The sequence below is a fragment of the Xiphias gladius genome, chromosome 15, assembly GCF_016859285.1.
Source record: "Xiphias gladius isolate SHS-SW01 ecotype Sanya breed wild chromosome 15, ASM1685928v1, whole genome shotgun sequence".
Classification (NCBI taxonomy): domain Eukaryota; kingdom Metazoa; phylum Chordata; class Actinopteri; order Istiophoriformes; family Xiphiidae; genus Xiphias; species Xiphias gladius.
In genome coordinates this window covers 25,975,426-25,998,760 of record NC_053414.1, presented here as the reverse complement: position 1 = coordinate 25,998,760, position 23,335 = coordinate 25,975,426, and the positions used below count along the sequence as shown (strand labels likewise).

General features: G+C 39.4%; 1 protein-coding gene and 1 pseudogene across 5 annotated transcripts; both read left to right on the top strand.

Annotated features, from left to right (window-relative positions):
* LOC120800808 lies at positions 1 to 3,137 on the top strand (annotated as a pseudogene).
* A 6,082-nt stretch (positions 3,138 to 9,219) lies between these two features.
* On the top strand, positions 9,220 to 16,209 carry LOC120800903 (protein Wiz-like). 5 transcript variants are annotated; one of them, XM_040147372.1, is made up of 10 exons: positions 9,235 to 9,320; positions 9,708 to 9,820; positions 9,910 to 9,982; positions 10,616 to 11,104; positions 11,308 to 12,126; positions 12,309 to 12,662; positions 13,521 to 13,735; positions 13,843 to 14,029; positions 14,141 to 14,300; positions 14,954 to 16,209. In XM_040147372.1, exons 3-10 carry the CDS (start codon positions 9,970 to 9,972, stop codon positions 15,108 to 15,110), a joined length of 2,394 nt encoding a protein of 797 aa, XP_040003306.1. In that variant the 5' UTR covers positions 9,235 to 9,320; positions 9,708 to 9,820; positions 9,910 to 9,969; the 3' UTR covers positions 15,111 to 16,209. The 5 variants fall into 5 exon arrangements, with proteins under 5 accessions (XP_040003308.1, XP_040003306.1, XP_040003310.1 ...); XM_040147373.1 differs by having other exon boundaries at positions 9,242 to 9,302; XM_040147375.1 differs by having other exon boundaries at positions 9,252 to 9,302; positions 9,791 to 9,820.
* Positions 16,210 to 23,335: the final 7,126 nt, after the last annotated feature.

Below are 23,335 nucleotides of genomic sequence, written 5' to 3'. Positions count from 1 at the left end.
GATGATGATGATGATGATGATGACGACGATGAAACCTTCGCCACTGTAGATGCCTTGTTGGACCTAATAAGGTGAGAAAAAAGTGTTAATTCTGACAGTCAACCCCGATTCTTAGCACAACTGATTTACATGTTTAGGTTTCGGTTTCCACGGCTTGTCTGTAGGTCAGTGGGAAACATTTCAGAAAATACTGGATCATTTGATTAGGGAATTTAAATGTCATCAGCTGTATTCCTTCAGAATTGCATCAATCAATGCTTTTCTTAGGCAGAATAACACATATCAGGTGCTCTAAAATGGTTAATATCTGGCTAAAATTCACTTTACGCTCTAGATTATCCTGCATTTCGTCTTCGTTTTGTCAACATTTACAAGCTGACTCGCATTTTTACTCATCGGTTTCATGATGGTAGATGTGTTTGGTTTCTCTTTACCCTTTATAGAAACACGGTGCCACAAAATCTTGTCACGGCTAGCTTTCAACGGGTACGTTTTATTACTCAGGTATGTGATATGCAGTATAGCACATGAAGGAGACAATGTGATATTCATGATGTAATTTTTCCTCATCTTTAGTACAAGACTCAGAAGGTGAAGTTTGAAATTGAAGCAGCGGATCACAATTCTAGCCTGGCAGTGGTAAAATTGTATCCTTGGTCATGATCAACTTTCCAGTCACAGTGATAATTCGTGATTAATGGAGTTGCTGTCAGACCGTTGTTCTCACTGACTTTCTCTTCTCGTTTCAGAATGCCACAGAAGTGCGTTTGGTGGGCGAGTATTTTGATGGAAACAATACTTTGCGCCTGATTGTCTGGTCTAGTATTTTTGGACCGGTCCTCAGAAGAATGGGAGAAAGAGGGAAAATCTTTGTGGATATCCTTTCTGCCGTCAACACGGCCACCAAGCATGTGGTTGGAATGATAATAGGGTCACCTCTGCAGAGTCAATATCACATTTAAAAATTGTGGAATTTAGAATGAAACTGTTTCATACTTCCATATTTTCTAAATTATTTAAAGAAAGAGAGTAAATATCCTACAGTATACACAGAATTATCTTTAAGAATTGAGTCCTTTCTGCTTTGATTTCTTCCATTTCCAACACTATCAAAAACATAACTGGTTTCTTTTGACTCATGTTGTGATAATAACTTCCATCCGTCTGAAAGCTTGAAGCACTTCTCATGCTAAGCAGCTTTCCATTAACTGACATATTCCCATAATTTTCTGTTGTTTCCTCTCCAGCTTCTTGCCGGTAGGAGTGATGTTCATGACTGCAAGCTCAGTCACTGAGGTTGGGGACAACTGGGAGACTGTCTCCAAACTCGGAAAGTTTTCGGCAGTGGTTGTTAGCGGGTATCCGCCCCTTTGTTCTTTTAGCACTGTTGTGGGGAGTAATTTAATTTGATATAATCGGAATTCATTTTTTTGCTCAGGCTCATTATCCATAGAGCAGTCGTTCTGCCACTGATCTGTCTCCTGTGTGTGAGACGTAATCCCTTCACTTTCATTAAAGGGGTTTTATCTACCTTACTGCGGGCCATGCTCATCTCACGCAGGTAGAATATATATTTCTGTTTTCAACAGTATCACAGAGAAGACTTGGGTTGATACAATAGATATAAAGAGAATGTATACACACACACACACACACACACACACACACACACACACAAATATAGTTGGATATTAACAAAGAATGCATTGTATCTCCAAGTTACGCGGCCTCGCTGACTTTCCAATGCTGTGAGGAAGTAAACATGATGAAATGACAAAAGAATCACTCGCTTCATGCTGCCTATTGGGATCTATGTCAACATGGATGGGACAGCCCTTTATGAAATGACCGTAGCAGTTTTCATCGCACAGCTCAACCACATCCAGCTGAACTGGAGCCAGTTATTTACCCTGGGGTAAGTCACAATAATGTTATCTTCTCAGTCTCTCTGCCCTAGTTGATACAGAAAATACAGTATGTCTAGGTATTAACATTGGTTGTGCTTAAAATGCATTTCCTGTTATTAAGTGTTAACATTAAATTCTGTTAAAGTCTAAAACCAGCGTGCTAGTTTTATGAAGTTTTATGACGAATATTTGTATTATTTTTACTGTATTTAGAGAGGCAGATCATCCCAGTGTGTGGTTCTTCTAAGGGTAATTTGTGTCAGATCAAACTGAGATGGAAGTAGAGATCTAACAGGTTTTGGTGTGATGTATTTGAAACATGAGAGTTTAAAGTCAGAGTTTAAATATCCCCTATTATCCAAAAAACAAAGCCTGTATCTGTGGATCAGCGAGTTGATGCTGGCCTACAGTAATGTGTCGTCAGCGTAGATGAAGTAGCTGGTGGTGGTCTCACTCTTTAACCTTTATTTATGTCTGCCCTTCATGGTTTACTTGGCTTGCGCTTTGGCCACCAGCAGCTGGAGGCCTGAGTCTCTGGTGTTGCTTCCATCCCCCAGTTTATACAGTTTCACATTTTTGTCCAGTCCACAGTCCACTCTGTTGATCACTGACTCTGACTCAGTGTTTTCACTGCAGTGTGACAGTAGCAGTGTCCAGCGTAGGAGAAGCAGGGATCCCAGCTACAGGAACAGTCATTGGGATACCTGCAAGGGACGCTTCTCTTTTGTTGGCTATAGAATGGATGATGTAAGTTTAATTTGTGTTTTGGCAAGGATTACCACACCTGGTATCAAACAACACAACAGTGTAAAGAAGCAGATGACCTCTGCTCTTATAGTTTACTGTATTTTGTGTCTTTCAGAGATCACTGCAACACTGTGTCAATGTCCTGAGAGACTGTATTGGCGTCGCACTTGTGGAACATCTGTCCAGAAAAGAACTGGAAGAAATGGATGAGCTAGGACAGGATGATTCAAGGTCAAATTTGACTTGGTCTTTGTGTATTTTTTTACAGCATTAAAGGCAACATCAACAAATGTTAGATCATTTTAACCCAATACACAGATAATTGACTTGGAGATGGAAAATGACAATATTCTGATTTGCATCTATATGTCACCCAGAGATTGGACACCAGAGTTTGACTCTGATAATGAGGACCTCCAGGACCAGATCCAGCCAGGCAGCAGCTGGGTCCCTGAGCCAACAGCTCCAAGACAGAAGGAGTAGACCAAGCATGTGTAACCTGTAACCTCAGCTCAACAAAAACAGGGTCTGAGCATCAACAGCATGGACAGAGCTGACTTTGAAAAGAATCCTCCGGTGCCAAAGATCAACTCAATCCTTTTTTATTTGTTATTTCATTTATTATCACATTTTTTTCATTTTGAGTTTCAAAATGTACTTTGAAATAATATCATTTTGGATTTGTTTGGAATAAAATGTGTCTAATTTAGTATTATATTTTGTGCACCAGCAGCATAAACAGGGTTTACACTGAAAAAGAATTTTCAAATGCCAAAAAATTGCTATTGTTTTCTTAGATTTATTAGTATTACTATTGGAATACTATGACATTTGTCACATTTTTTGAATTTTGATGTCAGTGTAATTTTAAATACGCCTGTTGGCAATGATTTGTTAGCTAAATTTGGAATCAAATTGATCCCCTTTTGTATTTGTTTTGTACTTTCATTTGTGCAACATCAGCATAAACAGAGTTAACTCTGAAAAGACTTCCCAACTACCAAAGATGACTTTTATTACTAAATCTTTGAGTTATTATTATGTGCTGTCACGTGTTTGCACTTATGAAAATGTTCCTTTGAATAAACCTAATGCTTTAAATTGGTTCGTTTGGAATCAAATGTATCTGATTTCATACTTTTGTAGATATAATTGTAGTAGCCTGGATGTACAGTGGTTTTTGAATTGACTCTTTCTTTTTCTGTTTTTTTTTCTGGTAAATACCAGGAAAAGCAAAAACTGGTTTTCTGTACCGCATGTATCCATTGGTTAGCAGCAAGCGTGGAGTGATTTCTGACACAGTTTGTCAGATAGAGACTGAAATGTTTCTTCTATTTCTATTTTAGTTGGGACACAATTGCTTACATTAGTATGAAAAATGTATCCTTTAAAGAAATAATAACTGGCCGAAAGATCAGAAATCCTAAAAGACACAACAGTGTCAGAGGTCAGATTAAATCTTTGAAGCTGTTGAGTGTCGGACAATATGAGGATGAATAAGATTCACATGCTGGCCAGAGGGTTACATCTCTGTGTTACAGAAGAATATATATTGATATTTTAATATGAACAATTATTTATAAATATTTTGTACATTTCTGGTTAAAGTTTAGGGTCTTTCTGATTTCATCATATCAGAAAATAATTACTGTAAACTAAAGACATGCATCATTTGAGAAAACAGTCTCAAATCTGGTCTATTTACTAACTGTTGGGGGGCTATCAGCCACATCACATGGTCCTCATCAGCATATTTTATTCCGTTACCGATGAACTACAGGGGTTCAAAATTTGCATGATTCTGACCACCTCTACAGCTTTAACCTCACGTGAAGATCATGTTTTGCAGTTTAAAAAAACTACACCTTCTGTGTATTTGTATATGTTACTTTACAGTATTTTCTAGTACATTTTGTCTTATCATGAACACGTTTTGAAGTCAGTTCACAGGTTTATTGACAAATGATAATGAAAAGAGAAAAAAAAAACTAGAGTAAATACAAATAACAGACGTAATATATAATAATATAATGTAGACCAGACATTTTGCTGATTCCTGACCTTTCATTGCCACTGTAGAAACAGGAGGAGAAAGCTTTTCTGATCATTTCAAAGAACATCTTAACACAGCTGTTCTCCGCTGCGACCTCTGAAAACCGCAAAGAAACACACAACAGTTTGATCAAAACTACAGGAAAGTGTGAGAGCTTTAGCGCTGTGACTAACCAGGCTGGACAGCTGCTGCTTTATCCTTTTCAATCTGCAGCTTTGCAGAGACATTTTCCGGACGAGTAAAAACTATTTCCTCATAAGGAGTCACAGCCTTGAATGCAACACTCTTCCTGAGTAATGAAGGCTTCTGAGTAGTGTTCGGCTCCTCCGTGTCAACCGTCAGGTTTTTACTGGTTCTGTTTTGGCTGCTGTCAGTGTGCTGCTCCACAGAGAAAAATGGATGCACCAGAACTTTAAGGGGTATTATTCGCCCATTTTTGTCCACCAGCAGCATCTTTTTTACGAGGTCCACAAAGTGTTGCACCTCGTTCTTCTTAGCCTGGTTTTTAAAATACATCATTTGGAACAACGAGTAATTTGTAAAAGTTCAGAATATGTCTAATAAGCTTATTGGATTATGGAAGTGCAGTCAATGAATAAGACTCCCAAGGCATCCATTGACAATATTCTTCTAATAACATTTCATGACATTAATGATTGACTGATCAAAAGAGACCACCTACCTTCTCCAAATCATCCAGAAAGCAAAAATATCTGGTGTCTCTGAAATGGTGCCCAGTCAGTGCGGGAAACTCCTCTGGAGTCTACAAAGAGATAGTGTTTAAGTTACATCATCTATCCAGATAGATAGATAGATAGACAGACACCTTCAGGCTCCAGGTCTGCTGGTTGTGGATGGCAGGAATGTTAAAGAACTGGGTGCTTTTTAGTCCACAGTTGAGCTGATAATCTGGCGGCTGACCCAGCGTGTCCACGATGAACTTCATCTGGAGACACACACACATACAATTTTAAATTTGTTTTACTTGGAGATACTTCCATTCGATTTAGGAGCGGATGTCTCACTTGAAGACATCCGCTCCTAAATATACCAAATTCTGAGACTTTTTGCGCTCTGTGAAGAAGATACTAACAATGTCATATTCCTGGTTCCCTGGAAAAAGAATCCCAGAGCAAGTTCTGCCGCAACTAGACCCAGAGACCATATGTCTATTGGCTCCGTGTAGACCAGACCCAGCATGACCTCTGGGGCCCTGAGCCAAGACCAAATAAACAATATTAAACTTCATGTATGAAAACTGAAATCTCACCTGTCATGCTGTTAGATCTAAACCCATATTTTTTCCACTACAGACACAGGTTCGTCCTGTTGGTCACGACTGGAGACACAAAGCCACAACATCTCTGCCACATGTTGTCTTCTCTCCAACTGCTGTACCTACCTGTACCACAGACTCTGTGCACATGACCCTGGAACAGCAGCGGACACATGGCGAGCAAGACCAAAGTCAATGAGCTTGACTTGCCGCGGCTGCTGCCTGCGGCCCATAAGCATTATATTTTCAGACTTTAAATCCGCGTGCATGATTTGCAGGGCCTCAAGGTGCAGCAGTGCTTTGGTCTGCTAAAGAAACACAAATATTTATTCTTGTTAGGTCAAGACAATGTACACAGTTATTGACTCCCCAATGAAATATTAAATATGCAGTGAAATTATACTTCTACAATGGATGAAAAAGTAAAGATAATCCAACATACCTGACATAGAACTGGGCAGATCTCACCCATGGACAGAGTCTGGACACATCTCTGCTGCATGTAGCATTTCAGATGCAGGTCCAGGAGCTCAAACTGCAGACAAATTATTTTTTGATGGAAGAAGGAGCCATTCCATTTCACAAGATGACATTTTTCTGGATCCAGAGTCTGCAGCTGTTTGAGAATTTTAATCTGGTAAAAATGCGATAGATGTAATTACAAAATATTTTTAGATGCATATTTCAGCTTCATTTTTGATAAATGTACAGTTTGTGCGCTACCTCTTCCGGTGCTTGTTCAATGAAAAAGGGGTCGTCTTTGGTTATTTTGAGGGCCAGCTTTGTGTTGGTTACAGTGTCTGCACACTTTCCAAAGCTCGCTTCGCCGAGAAAGGCCTGCACCTTGTAGCGGGAGGCCAGCGGGGTTCCTTCATGTATAGGGAAGTTGACTGTGGAGGGCGAGGAGAGCAGAGAGGAGGAGAGGGACATAACATGAAGTCATATGATGTTACAAAGAGCATGACACAGTCAACAGTCCACCTAACAGCACATACAGTATATAGAGTACATGCAGATTAAATTACATTTCATCTCCTTAACAAGGATAGCCTTAAAGAGGGCTTTACTGCATCAAAATCAAATTTTTACGATACAAAAAGGAGGCTTCCATCATAGTATTAAATACACATGTTAAAAAACTATAGCTCTATACCATATAATTAGTTGGTTTCAGTTATAAAACTAGAAGGATTATCAATTGATTATACGCCCAATACCTATTTCTTAACGCTGTAAATTTGATATCTGTTCACAAACATAATTGAAGCGTTTTCTGTGCTTATCAGTTGTTTGCAAATCAAAATATCAGATTTTTTTTTTAACCACTATCCCCTTACCTGACATTGTAGTCAATGCCATGGGCGTTTTTGAAGCAAACTTGCTAAATGCTAATGTTGAAATACGAATGAAAAGAACAACAGAAACGTGTCTGTGTGTAGTTTCAGTTGATGTGAGTTGAAGGACTGATCTGTTCTCTCAGGACTCTGCCTATCTCCCGCCGATTCTGTGATTTTATTGTGTTCTACATCATTGTTAGTTCACATTCTCTCAACACATTGTTTGGAAGGGAGCTCTTCGGCCATTCTTTTACATTTACAATACAATGGTTGCACACTATAATGTATAGAACAATTATAGTCACATATACGTGGATCATTTTCAACATTTAGCAGGAAGCAACCCATCAGAATGCCTTTGTGTGGGTTATACAAGGAAAAACATGAGATTAGCTTTTGACTGAGCTGATATACCTTTAGTTGTAAAATGAATGTGAAGATCTGTGTATTCACAAACCACCATAAAGTCAGTATTTGGTCATTTTGACGTTAAAAACTCCTACTCGAGTGACTGTGGATGGACTTGTGATGCTTACAGGTGTCTCCAAACAGACACAGCTATAGACCTGGCTGACATTATTGGCGTTAACAGTAGCACCTGTAACAAGTTTTTTCTGGTAGTGTAGCTCTGTAATGGGCTTCATACCCTCCATAAAGCCATAGTGTTGCTGTTCTGTCCCTCCACTCTATTTTTTTCTGATTATGTGGAAGTCTCGATGTCAGTAATGTAACTGCAGCCAACATTCACTCATCAGTTTCAAAAAAATTATTCATTTTATTTCTAAAATTGAACAGACGGTTCTCAGTGGGGAAAGTACCCACAATTTACATAAGAAAAACTTGTATTTGAAAGGAAAGTATTTTAAGTATGTGAAGTAAAAGCTGCAGCAGGATGATGAAAAGTGCTAATGAAGATTAATCAACCATGAAAAAAGTATTTTCATGTTGTAGGAGGTCCATGATCTCAGTCTAACTTTTCAATTGACTGCCTCATATAAGTATAAAGTCCAAAAAAGTATAAGCTAAAGACAAACAAAAATGAAAAAAATCAAATGAATTTTTAAGAAAACCTCCAAATTGTTTGTCAAACTACTGTAAAGGTTGAACTATGGTGCTACAATAAGGAAAAGTAAGTAGATTTCCTTGGTTGATAGAGGTTGACAAAATTACCCGACAAAATTCCTTGCCATTTTGTAGCTTCTCTTTATTTCTTAATTAGCCTTTTTGAATAATTGTCAAAAATTGTCTTTTTTTTTAAGTTAGCAGTTGCTATTGTTTTTTAACGAAAGTATCTATGTTTGACTACTCAAAACAGACAACTTAATAATTTAATTTCTGACTAGTATTATAATTTGTTTAAAAGACTTTTACAGCCTAAAAAAACATATCCTTGAATTGAATTGATGATTGTTAAAATTTAATGCCATTTAGTAGTAGTGAAATGGTGACATGAAATGCAGATTTATTTTTGAACTTAAGGTAAGTAAAATGGACAGTGACTTTAGGATAGGTTGAAACTTAACACTATTAACACTTAAGCCAGAGTTGCATTAAATTAATAAACAAAAAATTAATAAATTAATAAAAATCAACTGTCAGAGAACTCAAAATAATGACTTGTAACCCTGAATAGTGTTTAGTAACCATTAAATAACATAGCGAAATATATGAGTTATTTGTAACATGCTCATTTCACCATTAGAAAAATGTGTTCGTTTACTTATAAGTAACATTAAATTAGTGACTTTTGTGTTGAACAATAGCTACTAGTAACTGAAAAATAAAGTGGAAAAAATAAAGTAGTAATACCAAATATGAAGTGGAATATTTACAGGAAAGAAGGCAAAGGAAGTACAGTATGTGTGTCCTCGTGGCTTTTATTATGAAAAAACTACAGCACCGGGAATGTGACGACCACTACTTCCGTTAAGCTCATTATCGTATTAGACTAGTGTTTTGGGGCCGTCTTTTCATGTTTTTAGGTAAATTTACCTTCACATGTAAGTGATCATTTTAGTTTGGTTTGTAGTCGACGGCGTAGCATGTGTACCTATTCGCTATTTTCTCTTAGATAAAATATAATTAGGGTTAGCATGTAGCTAATGTTAGCTTCAAGAGTAATACAAAGGGTTCAGCAGAGGTAGCCCAAGTTAGCTTTCATTGCTTTAATTAGAAGATGCTTCAACCATTTACGGTTTTATAATCAGTCTATTGACTTTTAAGAGATACTTTGTTCAAATGCGAACAGTGGAATTAGAAATAGGGAAGTTACTTTGAACGGCGTGATAAGTTGCAATCTTCCGCTGTCGAGATATTTCTTAACGAGCTACTTTTTGTCGCGTGGTTACAATCGTCTTAACGCTATCTTTAAATTGCCTGTCCGTCAGAGCAACAGGTTTGTGTTTATTACTGCCTCAGTCTGGGTATTTCAGCAGAAGTTACGTTCCACGATTATTTTGCATTTTCAAAGGCCATGACAACTGAAAATCCATGCTGATCTGTAAGTTCTAGTCAACAGTAGTAATAATATATGTCTCTGATTTTTGAACCGGATTGATTTCAATCATTTTTCAATCTATATCTTCATAGGATCTGCAGGAAGTCAACCTTCTCGTCCCTCAAAATAAACGCACGACATTATCAGCTGCCATGGATTCACCAGGTAATAGAGACGCTTATTAATGAGTTACCAAAGCTTACAGTATTTTTCATGTTACCTTGTTGCAAGAACCTGAATGTGCCAGTTCTGTCTGTCCTTGTTCATTTTATTTCACTGGTCATAACCATCATTAGATCTCAGTTGTAGTATCATAGTAGATTTGATTTTTGAATAGTTTTTCAAAATTACTTATAATAACACAGAACACAGGGATTACCTTAGTTCTAAAGACATAAATCATTTAAAAAGAAAGTACAGATTTACAATTATCTTCCATTTCACCATAAACATTTAATTGTGCATATCACTTTTCAGGGCTTGATTTGTAGAGATGCACTGGATTGGTTATAGGGCTGACACTGACCTTGTTAAATGGATCATGTGACCAATCCACACAAAACACAGCTTCTTCAATGATGTTATTATAAAATTTAGCATTTCTAAATCTTGCTATCATATACATAATTCAGTCATTGGGGGCCTCATGTTACTTTACAGAAAATTGATCCCACTGAGTTCCATGCACTGTGATACAGACTTGCTGCATATTTAAAATTGAGGAAAAAGAGAGAACTGGTATCTCTTGACTAGAGACACATTTTGTGGTGACAAACTCCCATCTGCAACTGCCCACAGCAACCCCACAGCCAGTCATTTGTGAAGTCTGTGGAACATACTTTGAGACACGACGAGGGCTCTCCAGCCACGCCCGCCTTCATCTACGGCAGCTTGGTGTGACGTTGTCAGAAAGCAGCGGAGCTCCCATAGAGCTCCTATACCAGCTAATCCGCGAGAGAGATGGCTCCCTCCCCGATTTCAAAGCAGACTCCTCTACACCTGAAACGACCCCTCTCAAGAAAACAACCCAGCAAGAGTCCAGGAGTCCCTCTGTACCAGAGGACAAGACTTCCTCTTACAAGGCAGGGGATAGAGTTATGACAACTCCGCAAAAGATGGATCATCAGGGATCTCCAGTTAGATTAAAAGAATCAGTAGCCACTCTCCTCCCATCATCTCCTTCTACTCTTAGGCTCTCTGAAAGCGGCAGCTCCTCCTCCTCAGAACACCAAACCAGGACCAAGCCACTGTGGGCACCACTGGAAACTGATGCCCCTATTACCTTAGGTATGGCCTAAGTCTGAATAATTGTTTTAAAGAAAAGTTGAAAGTAGCGAGGTGAGTAGCTGCATGTGGAAGATAGAACTTAGGGTACCTTATGTAATTACATGGCTGTAGATGTAACAAATCTGTTATAACAGTATATCTCAGTAGTCTCCTGCTGACTTTGTACCTTTCTCCCATCATTTTCTTCATTCTTGTAACTTCAGACACCCACGATGAGGTCCATGTTTGCCAGCTTTGTGGCTGCTGGTACGAGACACGCAAGGGCCTGTCCAGTCATGCTCGGGCCCATCTGCGTCAGATTGGAATTCCTGACAGTGAGATTAAGGGCAGCCCTATTGATTTTCTTTACCAGATTATGGAGGAAGAGGACCTCAAGCCAATCAGCAGTGAGCAACAGGAGCCACTCACCTCAGACAGTCCCCCTAGGTCCTCCTCTAAACGTCCTTCTGATCTGTCCTCTCCGCCTGTTTCTCCCCCCAACAAACGGCCTAAAACGTCAGATGAGTGTACCTGTATTCTGTGCGGGGAGGAGTTTGAGAATCGTAAAGGCCTGGCCAGCCATGCTCGCTCTCACCTGCGTCAGATCGGGGTGACTGACTTGATGGGGAAAAGCTCCGCCATCGACACCGTCCAGGAGCTGGTCAACAGCGGCATGTTAGAAGCCTTGTTACCCCCCAAAACAAACAGTTCATCCAGCTCATCTGCTGTGCCATCCACCCCCCCAGCCTGTCCTGTAGCCCCGACCCTGTCTCCAGCTCTGGGCCAATCCCAGCTCCCGTTTCCCTCCACATCCCCCTTCCCAAGCCCAGCAAAGAGCACTCAGTATCCTGAAGCTCCTGTTAACAAGGCCCCAAAGGCTAAGAAAGGCTTTCGGCTAGCGGTGGACCCCCTGCATAGGAAGCCCAAGCCTGAGCCTGTGGAGATTGAGGTTTCTGTTCAACCGAAGGCATCCAGCACTAACAGCAACTCTCCCACAAAGAAGTCGTCCACTGCTGCTGTTGCTTCAAAGCCTTTCAATGCAGGTAAAGCAGGCAGCCATACTTCCATAACAGTGGTTGGCAAAGACAAGTTGTTTTTTACCTTTGTAATGTCAATACATGCTCCAGTTAATTTATTTATTTAGTTTATTTGTAGACTCACTTTTTTCCATTAATTCATTTATTTGTTTGTATGTGTACATCAACATTTGGATGTATCCTCTTAGTGTCCTCCACAGACATACAATCCCCGCCAACAGTCCTTTGTGACTTCTGTGGCCAGCTGTTTGAGACCCGCAAAGCTTTGTCATGCCATGCGCGAGCCCATCTGCGCCAGCTCGGCCTCACCTGGTCGATCAAAACGTCACCGATTGACCTCCTTAAACAGGTCATGTTGCACGGTGAAGAAGGCAGAAAAGGGTCTTCAGCATCAGGCAAAGCCACATGGAACCCTAAAGGCTCTAAAAGGTCCCCGGATGGCCCCCAGTCAAGGGAAACAGCCCCCAGCAACTGCACCACACCTCTTGATTATTCCATGAAAGAGAAATCCCCATCTGGCAAGCATGGGGCATCACACACCAGTAAGACATTAACACCCCTGTAGAGCAATAGTTAAGCCATTTGTATTAGATTCCACAGAAGAAAATGTTTTCTTACATAGTGGTGGATCTGCATTAAAGGAATAATCCATGTTATTATATGATGGTGACATGTTTCTTAACTATAATGAACACATAATCCTACATACAATGTCCTGGTGCCATAAATACTCACTAGAGCACCAAATGTGTTTTAGTCCACAGCTGAAAATAGTCCCCAACAAATGGAGTCGTTACTCTTGTTACGTTTGTTAAAATCTGCACAGTGGTTTTGGCAAATTACTCAGCCTTCTAAAAAAAAAAAATTAAACTCTATATTTGTGGCCTGTTTTTAAAGATCCACATCTTAAGAAGCAACAAATAGGGCTGAGTGCAACAAACAGTAAAATGAAGTTGGAAATTAAGAAAAACATAAAATAACACGAGCCTTCTCCTTTAACAACTCAGACTTGACCCTAGAGGTTTGTTTTTTTCCCTTATAGTCTCACTTCCTGAGACGACCCCCTTAATGCAATGCTGCATTTTGATTAAGGCAAGCATTGACTTTGTCCTCAACAGGAAAACCGACTCTTGCCGTTACTCTACTGTTTCTTTAACTGCCTATTGGTGTTTCTACTTGTGTGCACTGAAATCCAGATACACATTCTTAGGCAGATTTTGAAAATCATTGTGTTAGATGACATGAAATCACTGAAGGTAGTTTTGGAGTAAACAGGTTCAGCAGATGGGAATATACCATAAATGTCAATTTTTATGCAGTTACAGCAAAATGATTTGTGGAACTCAGTAAATTCATAATAGATGACTAATACTTGTCTAAAAATGTCTCCTTTGTGTCAGACACATCCTGTGAGCTTTGTGGGTTTGATTTTGAAAACCGCAAGGCCCTGGCAAGTCATGCGCGGGCCCACCTCCGACAGCTGGGAATCATAGAATGGAAGGCAGACGGAGCGAGTTCACCGATCGAACTCCTCAGTGAGTTGATCCGGAGGGACCCAGTCAAAGTGGCAGCGATAAACCGACGCTACCGCATGGGAGACCTTTATATCAAGAAGGTAGGCTTTGCTTTGTAGTATGCTTATAATAATTCCCAGTCAGATTGGGGTACATCCAAAGATGTATTAAATACATTGATATTTTCTATACATTCATTTTCTTTCAGTCCCAGAGAACTGCTGCTTCGCCCTCTCTGTCCACAGACTCTGACTCTGTGCCAGGCAGTAGCTTGAAGCCTGAACACAGGGCGGGCAGAGAGGACTTGAGCGTCACTGCAGGCTCATCCAGACAATCACAAGGTCACACACGGACTATTGCAGCCCACAGCGACCCCGGTGTGCGCTCGCCAAGGGGTGAGAAATGAAAGACAATAGCTGGATCCAGATACTGTATACTGTTACTGATAGAAACATTTTGATTTTTTTACTGCATGTTACGGGAATACCTCTTTTGCCAAATTTCAGGGGTCCATCCACCAAAACACGCAGTGCCTACAGGGGAGGAAAACCAGGACACCAACTCCCAGCAACCATCACGATCTGGCAACATCCCTGCTCTGCTGCCAAAGCCCCCACTAACACCGTTGGTCAAGCTGGTGGGCAAAGTCTACTCCCTGAAGTGCAGGTCAGTCTATAAAGTACAAAACATAAAGAATCACATCCCCTTTGTATTCAGTGACTAATGGGCTTTAGAATGATGCAATAACAGGGATTATGTGTTTAAAAAAATCAAATCAAGTATTGTCCATGACGGACAGAATGTTAAGGCAAGTCAGACTGGACATGCAGTATGATTTTCAGCAGTTTGATTTGTCAAGTATATTGCTCAAACTCACAGAACTTTATTTTACATGTATGTAGGGGAGGTCCCATACCGCATATATCAGGCTGGATTCTGGGGAAATGTGTACAAAACAATGCACAAGACATTCTGAATATTTTCATTAAGAAACATGGAGTCATGGGTTTGGATATTTCACTCAGTGGAAACATTATATAGCTTCATGAAGAGCTGGAACAAGAAGATACACAATGTATATCATAAAGTCAGACTGTGTGGAATGAGATCATTTTAACAACTTTGAAGCTACTTAAGTTAATACAAAAGGAGAAAAACTTGTGGTTTTCATTTCGACAATAAAGCCATAAATGATGAACACTAAATATTTATTTGTTCCCCAGCCGTACACGAGATGCACCCTGATGTTTGATTCCATTATCAATGTACCGTATGTACTGCAGTGCACATCCCCCGCCTCTCTCTGTCCTGCTGTTCAGGTTCTGTGAAGAAGTGTTCCATGGACCTCTGTCTGTTCAGGAGCAGTGGATCACACACCTACAGAAACACATCTTATCACTGGGCTACAAAGGCAAAGCATCTCCTCCTGCTGCACCGGTGGCAGCTCCAGCACTTGTGCATCCAGTAGCTGTCTAGTCCACGGAATTTTTCTGCAATTCCCATTAAATAAGGTCTAGAGGAAAGGTCGAGGGAGGTCAAGTCAAGAGGAAAAGTGCAAATGAGAAAAGTACCAAATAGATGTTCCTCTGTTGTCCTAGAAAGGGCAAACATGAGCCATATTAGCAAAGCAGCAGAATGTCATCCACTCAGGTAAAACCAACCAGACACAAAAGATCACAATACTGATTACTGGATATTTTTGGAAAAAATAGTTTTTGATGATTAGTGCTTTCCTCCTCCTGCTCATACATTCCTTCCATTTGTACAAATCTTAAATGTGTTCAAATGTGATTCAGTGTAACTTCTCCCACACTGAGAGAATGATCCTGGCCAAAATTAACATTTCTTTTTATGTTCTTACGTAGTGAACTGGTACAGTCGGCATTTCATTTTTGATATACTTTTTCTCCTTTACATGCCTTTGAACTGAGCCTTGTATTATGAAAGTACTTTTTAAATGTTTTACTTTAAATGTGAAAAGATTTCATTTTTTTCCATCAGATGGAAAACCATTTTAGAATAACACAACACTGATACCAGAAAGTTAGAGACAGAATTTTGACCCCAACTGATTCAACTTGGTTGACAAAAAAAAAAAAAAAAAAAAATCAACACCACAACTATCTTGACCACAGACACAGTGTTTCTCTTCCTGGCATCTACTTCAGGTATAACTGCTACTAATGAACTGTTTTTCTCTTCTTTTTACATTTCTTTTTTTAACACTTGTGATGTAAATTAAATTATGTCTTGTATATAAACATATAGTGTTTGAAACATGCTTTTTATTTGCAAATGAAAATTAGTTGACATGAGTGTCTTTACTAGTTAATAATCACAAACAGCCTGCACTTCACCTGTGGTCACAGTCCTCAATGTAAGACTCAGAGATACAGATACAGTTTGTCCACATTGGCAGTAGATGTACTTGTCTTGGAAGTTTCTAATGCAATCCAATACATTGAACAATTTCCCATGAAATTCAGCACATAAATTCTCTCATGTCTCCAGTCACCCACATGTATTTTTGTATCTTCTGATGCGTTTTCCCTTTCTTGTCTGTTTTCATTTTTTATTTAGGATTTTTAAATAAATTTTTTTGAATCTCACTGTAGCAGAACTTTCGTTCACCACTCCTGTTTTTATCCCCCCCCCCCCTTCAAATTGATCACATCTTGTCTTTGTAGTTTTCAGATGTGATAATTATTATTAATATTATCAATATTATCGATATATTATTGATAATTGATTTTGGGGCATTTTATGCTTTTATTGTAGAGTGCCACATAGAGAGATGACAGGAAATGAGGGGAGGGAGAGGTGGGGAATGACATGCAACAAAGGTCCCACATGAAGTACGTTATATAATGGATCACTTATGCGAGAACACTTCCTCATAGTTTTCCTTTGACCGTAATTCCATTTTCACTTTCTTCCTCATCGAAAACGTTTTTGTTGTCATGTATCAGGCTTAGTGGACATTTTAACCTTTCAGACTCAAGCCAACCAGGATGTTAATCCTTCTTTTGGAAGAACGTGAACAGTACTGTGTTGTGTCATTGTCCTGCAGATTGCTGCTTCTGATAGCGCATGCAAAGTTCCTTTGTTTACACATTGCTCATTCCCTGAAAAATCAGGTCTAAGTGTTCCTTCTCTGCCATATTTTCCTTACAATATCTCTTCGATCTGTAAACCAACAATCTCATGCTCACAGACATACAGTAATTAACTGACGTTCTAGAGAATTGCTGTCTTGAAAATATGGAAATCATGGTGAGAAGAACTGCACATTCAGCATCAGAGGTATGAGTCATGGTGTTCCTCTAAACCAGGACCTCTGTAACACGAGTATGTTTTTCTGTAGCCCTCAGCCCTGGAAAGGTTTTGGTAGACATGTGTCCCCAGGCCAGCAGTGACTTTAAAGTCTTTCACTTTCTTTTTCTGTCGGCAAATATCTGAATTCAGAGCAGAGCGCCTCTGAGCTGCCATCCCTCATGCCCATAATGTCTGTAGTTGGCCTTCAGATTTGATTTGCTCCACTTTCCAGGGCTATAGTCATCAATGTGTCGACAGGGTCATTAATCTTACTATCTACATGGCTTCTGTTGTCCTCCATCTTTAGTTGCTCTTAGATGGACCGTGAACTGCCCAGCCCGAGGAAAGAGGAAGGGTTTAAATTTGCAAACTAAACACACACCCATAAAGAACATCTGCCTCCCGTGTCTGCTCAGATTCTCTGAAAACATGATGTAGTTTTTGCGTCCTCAAAAACTGGGAAATAAATGGCAGAACACACTATTTTTCAAATTTCCTTATTACTATGCATGGACACGAATACCACAGGTGGGATCAGACTGAAATCTATAAGGCTGCTGAAGTGTCCCTCGCGCTTTACTTTCTCCTCCCTGTTGTTCAGGTTAAAAAAAAGGTATTTTGTACTGAGGCGCTGTGCAGGAGCGGAAAGGACGATCCATACCACGTTTATGCTTTCTGCTCTCTCCCCACCACAGACAGTATATGGTCTCCACTCTCCTCTTTCCCTCTCTCACTGCCTCTGTTAGATATTCCTATCACAGTGATCGTCCCTGGAGTCTCATACTGTGTCATTTATTGCCAGAGTCACTCTGGCAGTAAATCCTAAGCCACTTACGGAACGATCGAGTTATCCCACTTGACAAAATCCGACCAGGCTGTGGCACGCAGTTATCAACGCCTGATGGTTCAAACACAGACAAAAGGGACTCAATGTGGGGATTTCAAAGCGCTCATTGAAGTGAGAGACCAAATGAGGAGCACATCTGTCTTCCAGGGCTGTGGGATGTGGATGGTCTGGCATAATAATTTGGGGTTTCTGACTTTGGTTCATGGGTTTTTAAAACCATTGACGCTTTATTATGGCTCCATTTTGCAAGGAAGCTGGACAGGCTACTACAATCCTTATTAGACTACTCTTGACAAGATTGCAAGCATGATTGTAGACTAGAAATAATACACCAGAAACTGAATACCTAATTTTTATAACCTGAAAATAGCAAATAATTTCCACATTAATGATGATGTAATTAAGGGGATGTTTATAGGGATTTTTGGGAACAATTAGAGGATAAACGAATGGACTATGAACTCCTTAGGCTGTCTTTAATGGGTTTTCTACATTGTTATAGCATTGGAACGTCTTAAAATTTACAAAATGACATCTTTTAATTTCCATATTTCTCGATCAAGTAGAAAATTAAGGTTGACTGAAAGGATTTTCTTAAATTTTTTAATTCTAAAACACTGCAGCCTTTTTTGTTAAGTTAAGTTTAGGAGCAAAACTGTCATTTTGACTTGTCTAACACAGGTGTAGCTAATAACAGTCTTAACTACCGAAGGGTATTGCAAAAGTTGGGATGTCTGCCATGAGAAGGGTCAGTGTGATTCATTTGGGGAAGACTGTGAACCTTGAGGGCTCTGATGAACAAGTTTGAACCTTTTTTCCAGCTTCCAAAGGGAAACATGAAGTAGAATGTTTAGAAACCATCGTTTGAGGTCTTTTTTTTCTCAGGGAGTGAATGGTGGCCACAAACATGACTCCGCATGGATGCTGATGTTGCTCTGTAATATCCACATAGTAGTCATCACAACTTTGTAGGGTGGTAAAATGCCAGGATTTTTAGATTCTCTTGAAATTCTCGTGGAATTCTTGCCCTAAAAGTCAGTAAATGCAGCTATTTAAACAAAAACCACTACAATACTGTTATTGTTGTTAGCAACTTTAATGAGTACTCTGCGAAATGCAAATGGGTGAGTTTGTGAGTCACAAGTCAGCTCTATTTTATAATAAAAATCTGTAACAAAGAAAAACAAAAATCAAAGCCAAGCTTGAATCAGCACAGTTTATGTTTAAGCTTGCAAAGCTTCAAATCAATGCAAATAAAAAGCCAACAAAAAAGCCTGTACAGAGATATAGAGAGCAGCAACATGCATCACTAGTCACAGCTTAGTTAAATATCATTTTTAACTTCTAAAATATCTTATGGAGTAGAGGACGATGCAAATACTCACACTTATGAGATTACACGATATCTGCCCTAACTTTATCTACAGGAACTATATTACCTTTAACTAGTAATAGTATACAGCTGTCTAATCCATCGCCTCCACTATTCAATACATGTGTAATCCTGCACTCTGACCGCATTTGTTGTAGTCTGCTTTGATTAAAATGTGCCTCCTTGTGTTTGTACATTTACCAGATGGATTGTGGTGCTCACACCAGCTGCAGGCCTGGTTCATACCCTGATAAGTGAGGGCAATATCTGGAAAACACCTGATATTGTATGTCTTGGCTAAGAATACATTTCCTCTTAATCTCCAGTCCTCGGGCGTAACAGTTTTTCTCTAAGTTTGTTTTAGTCCTCTCCTTTAAAGGCAGGCTAAGGTAGAAGTTTATGGCCGTTCCTTTGTTATTTGTGAGGAAGCAAGGGAGGGGATCAAAAGCGAAGAAGACTCTGTCCCCTTCCTCGAGTTTGTCTATGACTCATGTGTCTGAAAGTAAATTCTTCCAGCATCTCCAGTGTGATTTATAGTATGTTTTGGGGGATTGGCAGAAGAAGGAGTTTTATCACATAACTTGTGGCTTTGCAATCATCCCTCAGAGAGGACAGATTCCACAAGACTGTGCAACTCTGGCATTGTTTCATTTGTACTTTTCCGTTTCTGTGTTCTCCTTGTTTCTAGTCTCTGACTGTGTCTCAAGGGTTAGAGTTCACACACACACACACAGGGGCTGTTTACAGCACAGATATATAGACACATCAGTGTATACAATTATAACGTGTACTTGGTTTATTAACAAAACGATCAAGTTTCTTCTTGGATTTTTGTACCCGGAGTAAAACCATCCGTCCCTTTGACTGCACCGTCCAATTCGCGCTGTCATTTTTAGGTTTTGATTAGGTCATCAGAGTGCACTTGGCTGCCAGTGGAAGAAAGTATCTAAGTATATTTACTCAAGTACTGTACAAATTTGAGGTACTTGTAATTCACTTTGGTATTTCCATTTTATGTTACTGCATACTTCCACTCCACTACATTTCAGAGGGAAACATTGTACTTTCTACTCTACTACATTTATTTATCAGCTTTAGTTACTAGTTACTTTTAAAATGAAGATTTTACACAGCAGATAATGTAACAAGCTTCTAAGCTACAACACATTATTAAAGATTAAACCAGTAGTTTCCCACCTTTTTGGCTTCTGACGTCTTACGAACAGCAGCGTGTAGCTGGGGTCACATTTCAGATGTCTATGAGTTGTTAACAGCTCCACCAAATAGTGTTTTTTCCCTCTAAACTCCTCACATGGTTTCATTTCAATAAATGTTCCAATGATCCAATATTTAACCAAAAATCAAACGTTAGCGAAGAGGTCAAGAAACTGAAAACAGATTTGTGTATCAGACCTTTGTTTTTTCTTTTTTCCTTTCCCATGAATCATCTCACGATTCTGCAGATTTATCTGGTGTCCCTGTATATAAATCTGGATATAAAGTAGTTCAAACTAGACCTACCTCCAGCAGCTCCAACAATAACATGCTGCTACACACTGATACTTCAGTACTAATCATCTAATGATCTCATATATAATAATATCTCAGTCAGAGGGACCAAACCCGTACTTTTACTTTAATACCTTAACTATATTTTGCTGCTAATACTTGTGTACTTTTACTTAAGCAGGATTTTTCACGCGGGACTTTTACTTGTAATGGAGTGTTTCTACATTGCTGTATTGGTACTTTTATTTATCTGAATACCTATTCCACCACTGTTGGCTGCTCTGTCTGATTTGTGGTGTGTCATTTTGTAGCGGACTCCACTGATACTGGACAACAGAGACGAACACAGAGCCTCCCCCAGGGGGTTGTACTGCCGCTGGTGTTATCATTCCAGTTGTTCCTGAGGCTGGTGAGATGACCTCGCATAACTCCTGGGTTGAGGTCACTACAGACGCTGGATCGGTCAAACAGAGCCTGAAACTGACTTGCCACAAGCAGCTAATCACTCCAGTGATTTACAGCGGAACAAATACATGATACGTTGCCAAGATGCTCTTCGGAAATCTGTGTACACAACTCAGCTTTACGAGAAGTTAATATGCAAAAGCTGTACAAGGCTGGAGAACTAAACATGTTACCAGCTCACCAGCTGATTAAACCGATGCAACTGCACCAGATGTGGGTCAAAACTGAGATGTATATCATTACTATTTTCATACCTCATAAATGAAACTATCAGTCTTTTAAATTTAAGAAAGAAAATAATATTTTCACCTTCTCTCATGACCTATTGTCATCCCATTATTATGTTCATAAAAAAATGCTTTGTTTTTGTCAAAATGTCGCAGTATTCATGTTCCAAAGTCACAAATTAGATACAGAATTTCTTTTATTACAGCCCTGCTTTCAATTTTCTACAGATTGATGTGAGATAACAATTGTTTCAGTATTTTAGATAATTACTAACTCCCAGACAGACGTGACCATGAAACTGTGACCACTGTAGAGGTTCAGAACAGACTTCTGTCACACTACATTATGATTACCAGCAAAGATTTAAACCTTGTGTTTATCTGGCTGTAGTAAAAGTCTTTATTTGTGTGGCTGCATATGTTTCTGCCTGTGTATGTTCTCTGTGGGTAACCCCTGAAGTGATCTGTCCTGTCACATGACAACAGCATGTGTGAAGGCATGCAGGGACTCTGGGTCAACAAGCTAAACAAACACATCATGATGGATGGGTGGAGGGAGAGCATCAGAATAAATCACAGTCGGCTGCAATGAAAGGAGGATTGTGATGCGGTGCTCTGCATAGCTAGAGGAGATACCAAAAAAAAAATTTTTTAATGTCTGTTTGGAGCTATTAGTCAGTTTTTTTTTTTTCAATGAACACACACAAAAAAATGGTCCTATAACTCTGGAGTAAGATATTGAGAAAGTAGTGGGATGAGAGTCAGAAGAGTAGAGACCTGAAAAAATAATGTGATGATTTGGTTTCACTTTCTAATTTAGAAGCTAAAAGTAAACAATCATTGATTACACACACAGTTTTTCAGTAATGACCAGCAATTAAGATACAAAGGTCTAATATGCCACTAAAATAACAGATTTTTTTTTTGGCATCTTGAAGGGGAACTCCACTGATTTTCCACATCAGAGTCTGTTTACAGGTCTTGGGGAATGCTATTGCTTGTAAAAAATAAAATTATATAAAGTGTTTTGGTATGTAAGTTGAGTAAGTTTGAAAATGACAAAAATCTGGGTTGTAGACCTAGAGAGGCTAGCGGCTCACGGCTGCCTTAGCCACTACTAGCATGACGCACCTGAATCTCGTGAAAAACTGGCAACCGTTAAGATGCGCTTTGGGTAATGTAGGCGTCAGGCTTTAAGAGGGAAGAATAATGCGTGGGGAAAAAAGATGACATATCTGATTCTGCTGCATTGATTTTGATTTTTTTTTTTTTTTAAACAATGTTATAAGAGTGCAATGGTAAATCAGATACTTATTTATACATCTGGCAGTTATGGAGTTACCTAATCCTCCATTTGGAGTTGTGTTCCTCCAATATTCACTCTCTTTTAACTTTGGTCTGCACTGATTTTCCTGAGGGAACGACACTATCTGGCTCTAAAGCTGCTAAATGTTTGTCTGTTAGCTTTCCCTTGTAACAGTTGTTTTTCTAGAGCTATCTCACTGAAAGCGGCTGCCAGCTGCACCCGAAAACAAGGCTTTGAGAGCAGTGAGCATGAACCAGAAGTACTTTAAGGTTACGGGCTGGAAAACCAAAACAATGGGGCAAAAGTCACCAAAACCCTCCGCAGAGTAGAGGCGAACTGTATATTCAGCTGATAATTCTCTAGTTTGACACTATGACCCCTTATTATAAAAATGCAGATTATACCAGCCTGAAGAATGAAAGTGGTCAAAGGAAACAGACTATTCATAGATCAGTAGAATGTCCTCTGTATCAGGATTAATATGGGCCCAGGAGCCACAGTTTTACTGAAAATCAGTCGGGTAACATTTCAGTAAATCCCTTCACATCATTCAACACTGAACCTCAGGGATCAGCCCAAATCAAAAATATTGTCCTCAAAATATGCCCCCTTTATTTCCTGTAAAGAATGAGTCACCTGCACGATTGCCAAATGAGAGCA